Source organism: Chrysochloris asiatica, unplaced genomic scaffold, assembly GCF_000296735.1.
Source record: "Chrysochloris asiatica unplaced genomic scaffold, ChrAsi1.0 scaffold00019, whole genome shotgun sequence".
Lineage (NCBI taxonomy): Eukaryota > Metazoa > Chordata > Mammalia > Afrosoricida > Chrysochloridae > Chrysochloris > Chrysochloris asiatica.
In genome coordinates, this window is record NW_006408537.1 from 5,155,764 (window position 1) to 5,164,497 (window position 8,734).

Below are 8,734 nucleotides of genomic sequence, written 5' to 3' on the forward strand. Positions count from 1 at the left end.
GTGCTGCCTCACTTTCTTAAAAGATTTCAGTTTTTATTCCATCAATTCCTGGTGCCTTATTCTTTGCCAATTCCTTCAATGAACCTTGAATTTTCTCCTTTAGTATCATTGGCTCTTGATCATATGCTACCTCTTGAAACAGTTGAACATTAACCATTTCCTTTTGGTACAGTGACTCTGAGTATTCCTTTCATTTTCACCTGATGCTTTCTGCATCATTCTATCGAAGCTATAGTCATCAGTAAATATTTTAAGTCCTCTTTGCTTCTAGCAAGCTATGTTGTATTGTCTGCACATCTCAGGTTGTTAACAAGTCTTCCTCCAATCTTGATGCCACATTTGTCTTCCTATACTCTAGTTTCTCAGATTATTTGCTCAACATAAGACTGAATAAGTATGGTGGAAAGATACAACAAACATGGTACAAACCTTTCTTGATTTTAAACTATTCAATATCCCCTTATTCTGTTTGAATGACTCCCTCTTGGTCTATGTACAAATTCCTTATGAGCACAAATAAGTTTTCTGGAATACCCATTCTTTGTAAACGTATCCATAGCTTGCTATGATCTGCACAGTCAAAAGCCTTTGCATAGTCCTAAAAGCACAAGTAAACATATTTCTGGTATTCTCTGATTTCAGGCAAGATTCATCTGATGTCAACAATGGTAGCACTAGTACCATGTCCTTTTAAAAACTAGCTTGAATTTCTGGCAGTTCCCTCTTGCAACCATTTAAAAATTATCTTCAGCAAAAATTTACTTGCATGTGATATTAATTATATTGTTCAATGACTTCTGCATTCCACTGAGTCACCTCTCTTTGGAATGGGCACACATATGGATCTCTTGCAATCAGTTGGTCTGTAAACATCTTCCAAATTTCTTGGCATAGATGAATGAAAACTTCCGATGCTGTATCAGTTTTTGAAAGATTTCAATTTGTATTCTGTCAACTCCTGAAGTCTTGATTTCTACAATGCATTCTTTTCAACTTGAACTACTTGCTACAATGAATTTGTGTATTCCTTCCATGTTCTTTTGATGCTTTCTATATCATTAAACATTTTGCCCATTTTATTCAACTCTTTCAGCTTGAGAAATGCTGAGCACGTTCTTCCCTTTTGGGTTTCTAACTTCAAGCGTTTGTACATCTCATTATACTTTTCTTTGTCTTCTAGATATGTCCTTTCAAATTTTCTGTTCAGCTTTCCTGCTTCCTCATTTCTTCTATTTGCTTTAGCTTCTCTACTCTCAGTAGCAAGTTTCAGAGTATATATAACATCCTTTTTTTTTTTTTTCTCTCCTGCCATCTTAATGAGCTTTTGCATTCTTTCTGTATAATGTTCTTGATGTCATCCCACAACTCATCTGGTCTTTGGTTTTTAGTGTCTATAGCATCAAATCTGTTCTTGATATGATATTCAAATTTTGGTGGATATATTCAAGATCATGTTATGGCTCTTGTGAACTTGTTTAAGTATTATTCAACTTCAGCCTGGCCTTGCAAATGAGCAATTGATGGTCTGTTCCACGGTTGTCCCTGGTTTTATTTTGGCTGATGACATTGAACTTCTCCACCATTCTCTTCCCAGTTGTAGTCAGTGTGAATTCTGTGCATTCTATCTGATGGGATCCATGTGTATAGTTGCTTTTATGTTGTTTAACAAAGGTGTTTGCAATGAATAAGTCATTGATCTTGAAAAATTCTATCACGTAACCACCAGCATCTTTTCTATCACCAAGGCCATGTTTTCCAACTATTGATCCTTCTACTTTGTTTCCAAGTTTTCCATCCCAATCACCAGTAATAATCACTGCATCTTGATTGCGTGTTTGATCAGTTTCAGTGTGAACAAGTTAGTGGAATTCTTCAATTTTTGTCACTATTGGCTTTAGTGGTTGGTATATAAATTTGAATAGTAATGGCTTTGACTGGACTTTCTTTTAGGTGTATGGCTATTATCCTATCACATACAGCATTGTAGTTCAAGATAGATCTTGAAATTTTTTTTTAATGTTTTATTGTGAATTATGTGATACTGTACATGGGAGAACATCAGCTTTACATTCATCCTATCATATATCATTTCATTGCCATGGTTACAATCCCCTCCATGCATCATCAACCAACCAAATGGTATATCCCCTCTCCCTCTCTGGGTCTAGAGTCCCCAGTCACTCCATCTCTCCACATCATCATCTCTGCCTCCATCTCTGGCATCACTGTTTATTTCTCTGGGTAGGGTCCTGCACTCCGCTCTTCTCCCTTGATTGACTGGAAAGTCAATCACTCTGCTCATTTTGCTACAAAATGTCTATCTTTACATTGCCAACACTTAAAATCAGTCATGATAACAATTATTCACTATTGTGCCACATGAGTGTTATCCCCATCTCCTTTCATCAGCCCCACCCAGATAGATTGGAGACTAGTCAGTGGAGATTCTACCTTCCGCCACAACCTCTGGATCTAGGCTCCCTCTTGAAAGTTTGTAAGCCAGTCACTTCTTGCCTTTGTAGCCCCCTCACATTTTGGGTAGTTAATGTCCAAGTTGCCCATCCCTGTCTACCCTGTGTATGGAAGGGGTGGGGATGATCCTCGCTGTAAATATTTGTTCCCTCTTTTGAGCTACTGCATCCATAGGTGTATGTCAAGTTCATCAAATTGTATCAGATTACTCTTTTTTTCCTTTTCTTTCTTCTTCTAGTTGAGTTCTGATCATCCAGCCATTGAAGCTAGGTCAAGTGGGTATTATCTGCAAGTATGGGTGTTCTTGTGCCTATGCCCTCTCTTCTTATCAGCTGGATGCTTCACTCTCCACTCTAGTCCTCTGTGGCAATGTCACTGACTCTGGGCCCAGAAGTCCCCAGGTCTTGCTATATTGCTGGTAATGAGGTTTCCACCTGGGTTCATAGGATTCTATTGAATGTGGTAAGGCTTAGCTTGCAGCTTCATTGCTGTTTTTCCCTCAATTCCTCTTATCAGTGACCAGCGTGGTCACCAGTCAGAGCGTATGTCTGCTCGTGTATTCCCATTGAGTTTTGGAAGGGGGTTTTCCCTGAGGGGACCCAACCACTTGCCTTGATGTCTCCTGGGTGAGCAACTTACTTGTTCTTGTAGTAGTCAGTTGTACTGCCATTATGGTTTTGTATTTTTCCTGTTGGTCTTTCTTTCAAGAAGTATCTTCTGTTCTTCTAGCCGCTCCAGGTGAAATGTTCTTTTTGATGATGAATACAACACCGTTTCTTTTTAATTTGACCTTCTCAGCATAGTAAACCATATGTCTGTCTGGTTCAATATGGCCAATACCTGTCCAGTTCAGCTCACTATTGCTTAGAGTATCAATAGTTATGCATTCTTTTTCTTTTTTGGCAACCTCCAGTTTTCCTAGTTTCAAATGTACATTCCACATTCTATTTATTAATGAATGTTTGCAGGTGTTTTTCCTCATTTTGAGTTATGCCCCATCAAGTCTAGGAAACATTGCTTCATTCATGTCATTATGGTCAAGTCTAGTTTGAGGAGTCAGCTCTTACCTAGTTGTATTTTGAATGCTTTGCAACCTGAGGGGTTTATTTCCCAGCACTATTCTGACAATGCTCTGCTGCTATTCTGAGGTTTTCTGTGTGTAAACATTCAGAAGTAGTTTGCCTCTCTTTCTTCCTAGTCTATTGTAGTCTGGAAGCTCCACTGAAACCTGTCTAAAATGGGTGACCATAACCATGCTTGTTTTTTAGTTACCTTGGCATATGTGAGTGAGAACTTAGCTTCCAGCATCAAAGCAACACACAAGCCTCCACAGTACCACAAACGGACAGATGAGTCATGACATTCAAAAATGAGGTTAAATAACAACATTTCAAAGTGAGCTAAAATAAGGAAAAACCACCAAAGCATTTACTTCAGTAAGAGAAAATCAAGTTCAGATGAATGGATTAAAATATATAAGCCAAGGATGAGGAAAGACTCTTAACCACATTTCAAAACAATTTTTAAAAAGAAATAATTTCCATTTTTCAAATCATGAAAAATTTGTTTTCCTTTTTAAATAAATATACTTAAATGAGAAATACATGTATATATATATATATATATTACCAATTTGTTATATTGTTGTTGTTGTTATGGGCCATGGAGTTGGTTGGTTCCGACTCATAGCAACCCTGCACAGAGTTTCTGAGGCTGCAAATCTTTACGGGAGCAGAAAGCCTCATCTTTCTCCTGTGGAACAGCTGGTAGTTTCAAACTGCTGACTCTGAGGATAACAGCCTGATTCGTAACCACTGTGCTATCAGAGCTCCTTAAGTTAACATAAATGTTGAGCAATGCTTTTACATTTAATTGGAATATGAAGTATACAAAGAATGAAATATGAAACCTTGATTAATTTTTCGTTAATACTTGTGGTAATACTTTTGTGATAGTTATGATAGAAAAAATTAGAGTAAAAGCATAATTTAAAATGTCACTGAACTATTATGTGAATGAAATAAAAATGCATAGGAATGATTTAATTATTACATTATAATTGCAATAATTCAAAAATAGTTGTGCTGTTCTACATGAACACTGAATAGAGAACTGTGCACACGCTCACATTCTTTTACACCATCAAGAGATAGGTGCTGAGTATCTAAGAACACACCAATGTCCAATCATTAATTAAATACAAATACACACTACAGGTCTTGTAGAAAGCAGACAGTGTCAATTCCCATGAAGATCAAGATAGAGTGTCTCAAACAAATGACTAATGTATGGACCTGGAAGAATTTTCTGGGGGAAAAAATTGCACTCAAAATACCAAATAAAGAATTTAAAAGAATAATATGTAGGTACCACTAATGGATTGATGTCATAGGATAAGTGCTTTATCTCAAGGTCAGTTTGAACTGCAAGGTCTATTGTTCAAACTCACTAGCTGCTCCTTGGAAACCCTACACAGGGTCTCTGTGAGTCAGAACTGACTCGATGGCACATAACAACAACAAAATTGGATAGAGCAAGATTGTGAATGCTGTAGACAGAATCAAGGAAAAAGAAGGCAAAACTTTAGAAGAATTAAAAAAAAAATTACAAGAACAAATTGACAAAAGAACAAATTGACAAAAGAACTAAAAAATTAGAAGTCATACAAAAACAATAAAGAGAAATATAGAAGATTAATATTAAGATCTCAGAAATAGATAAACACTGAATTGGCAAAGGAGTAGAACTGAATCAATGAAAGGTCAAATTAGTGAGCTTTAAGGCAAATTTTTCAATTTTGATCTGTTAGAGGAACAATCAAGGAAAAGAACAAAAAAGTCTTAAGAAAGCCTAAGAATTATATGGGACACAATCAAGAGGAATAACTTACATTTTATCAGAATTCAAGAACAGGAAGAGTAAAAAAAATAAAAAAAGCACAGAGAAAATCTCGTAGAGCAGTTGGGAGAAAAAATTTCTAATATCATGAAAGACACTGACCTTGTAGTTCAAACCAATTTTGCAGTTCAGTGCATTAGCCCACAGAACTACACCAGGACAAGACAGACAAAGCCACAAGAAAATCACCAAGACATATCATAATCAAAACATATCATAATCCAAAACCAATGATAAGGAAAGAATTTGAGACAAGTTCTGGAAAAACAAAAAGTTAACTACAAAATATTTGTTTGCATACTGATATTTTACCTTTTCTTCATGCTTTCCTATCCTTTTTTAAGGAGTGCTGGTGTAGCACTATAGGTTAAGCACTAGACTGCAAATGCAAAGTTAGTGGTTCAAATGTAGTAGTTGCTCCTTGGAAACCATTTATAGGGTCCCTGTGAGTCCTGTCTGACTCCACTCAAGGACACTTACCAACAACAACATCCTTTCAAAACCCCAATTTTTGATTAATAATAAAAGAACTTCAGAATAATTTAAAACATATGCACTTCTGTCAAGTTCATTCCAACTCTAAGCAATCCTAATGTAGATCTATCCCATAGGCTTTTTCCAAGATTGTAAATTTTTACAGAAGACTGTCACATCTTTCTACCATGGAGTGACTGGTGGATTTGAACCACTACTCTATTGATTGGAGTCCTGGTGTGGCACTGGACCATAAAGTTGGTTTGAACCACAAGGTTGAAGGTTCAAACTTACCAGTCGCTCCTTTGAAACTCTATATAGAGTCACTATGACTTGGAACCAACTCAATGGCACTTAACAACAGCAACAATATTCTTTTGGTTAGCAGCTGAGTAGTTTAAACAATTTGCTATGAAGAATCCTTACTTTAAAACATAGATATACTACTTTACTACAGTATGAATTGCATTTAATGAATGTAATGTTTATATTTTGCAGGCCAATCTCGCCTCACCATCTTCTACAGTATCTGAGAGTCAACTGGTATGTATCCTCTTTCTAAGTCTACTCAGAAAATTTTGATGACTCAAATGGTTTTATCTGAGCAACATGGAAAAAAGAATATATTTACTATATTTAAATTGATTTGCCTGATTATTGGTATGGAGCTGTAACATCAGCATTGGTCTGTGAACCACAGGTTGTCAGTTCAAAACCACTAGCTGTTCCTTAGAAACCCTATATTGCTATGATTTGGAACTGACTCAATGTCACTTAACAACAACAACCTGTCTAATAAAAATTTACTGGTGCTTTAAAAGATCTCCATGATGGCTGTTTTCATGAATGAACATTTCTATAAAGCAATTTGAAACATTAAAAAGACAAAATGATTGTTTGGTAATGATTTTTTTCCCTTCCAAAGCAATGTGTTTGATGTCCTGTATTCATAGCCAAAAGTTGTTTTGCCATTATCTTGCCAAAATAACAACAGAAAATGACAGCAACATTTTTGTTTGTAACTGGATATGCTATGAGATATCATTGCTGATGTCCGATGGATCTTGGCTGAAAGCACAGAATATCAGAAAGATGTTTAACTATGCTTTATTGTCTACGCAAAGGCTTTAGATTGTGTGGATCATGACAAGCTATGGACAACATTGAGAAGTATGAGTATTCCAGAACACTTAATTGTGCTTCTGAGAAATCTATACCTGGACCAAGAAGCAGTTGTTCGAACAGAGCATGGGAACCCTGAATGTTTTAAAATTGGGAATGGTGTGCGACAAGGTTGTGTTCTTTCATCATACTTATTCAACCTGTATGCTGAGCAAATAATCTGAGAAGCTGGGTTCTATGAAGAAAAACGCGGCATCAGAATTGGAGGAAGACTCATTAACAACCTGTGATATGCAGATAATACAACCTTGCTTGCTGAAAGTGAAGAGGACTTGAAACATTTACTGATGAAGATCAAGGAACACAGCCTTCGGTATGGATTACATCTCAATGTCAAGAAAACAAAAATCCTCACCACTGGACCAATAAACAACATTCTTAACAACAAAGAAAAGATTGAAGTTGTCAAGGACTTTATCAACATTTGCGGAAGCAGCATTCAACAGATCAGAAGACGTATTGCATTAGGCAAATCTGCTGCACAGGAACTTGTTTAAAGTATTGAAGAGCAAAGATGTCACCTTGAGGACTAAGGTCCTGACCCAAACCATGATATTTTCAATAACCTCATATGGATGCGAAAGCTGGACAGTGAATAAGGAAGATCATAGAAGAATTGATGCCTTTGAATTGTGGTGTTGGAGGAGAATACTAAAAGTGCCATGCACTTCCAAAAGAACCAATAGATCTGTTTTGGAAGAAATGCAGCCAGAGTGCTTCTTGGTGGCCAAGATGGCTAGACTTCGTGTCTCATACTTTGGACATATTGTCAGGAGGGAGCAGTCACTGGAGGAGGATGTCATGCTGGGTAAGATGGAGGGTCAGAGAAAAAGAGGAAGACCTCCAATGAGATGGATCAGCCAGGTGGCATCATTGATGGCGTCAAGTGTGGTGGCGGCAGTGAGGTTGGCCCAGGATTGGACATTGTTTCGTTCTGCTGTACATAGGGTTGCTATGAGTCGGTTCCGACTCGATGGCACCTGACAACAACAACATGCTATGAAAGGAGGCAAAATGCATGAGAGAATTTCAAATTCTCGTGGACTACAGATTTTATGAAGGCATAGAGGTTAGATGGGACTCTTGGTGTGGTGCTTTAAGATCAGCACTGGACTTTGAACCACAATGTCGGCAGTTCAAACCCACCAGCTGCTCCTTGAATACTCTATACAGGGTCACAAGAGTAAGAAATATCTGGATGACACTTAACAACAAGAGACCAGATGAATCCCTGGAACTATTGCCAAGAGACAGCCTTTAAACCTTAAACCAAAAATACCCCTTGAAATCTTAAAACTAAAGCCACTTAACTTGTAGAGAATATCTGCCTTGAACATTGTGCTATTTTAAGATCTATCAAATGGGATCAATTTAACAGTAGCAACTCAAAAGATTAGGCAGAAAATTGAGGGAGGGCTGTGAGTTCATGTTAATGGAGAAGGATTACCTTGGCAAAGGAAGGTGAGAAGGTTGTACACCTGGAAGAATGTGATCAATGCCAATGAATTTTATATGTAGAAGTTGTAGAACTGGTGTTTGTTTTATTGTGCAGATTCTCAACAATTACAAACAAAAGTAAAATAAAGTATTATTTTTAAAGTAAATGGAAACAGTAGCATTAATTTTAATAATATATTTTACTTAATGCTGTATATATATGTATTATGTATATATATATATATATATATATATTGTTGTTGTGAGGTGC

At 36.8% G+C, this 8,734-nt stretch overlaps 1 protein-coding gene across 1 annotated transcript in view; it reads left to right on the forward strand.

The window, feature by feature from the left end:
• The window catches only part of MLIP (muscular LMNA-interacting protein), a 346,096-nt gene that overhangs the window by 245,197 nt on the left and 92,165 nt on the right, over window positions 1–8,734 (forward strand). Inside the window, exon 9 of the mRNA XM_006835775.1 lies at window positions 6,343–6,387. Coding sequence (XP_006835838.1) covers window positions 6,343–6,387 — 45 coding nt within the window. The remainder of the gene's footprint in view (window positions 1–6,342; window positions 6,388–8,734) is intronic.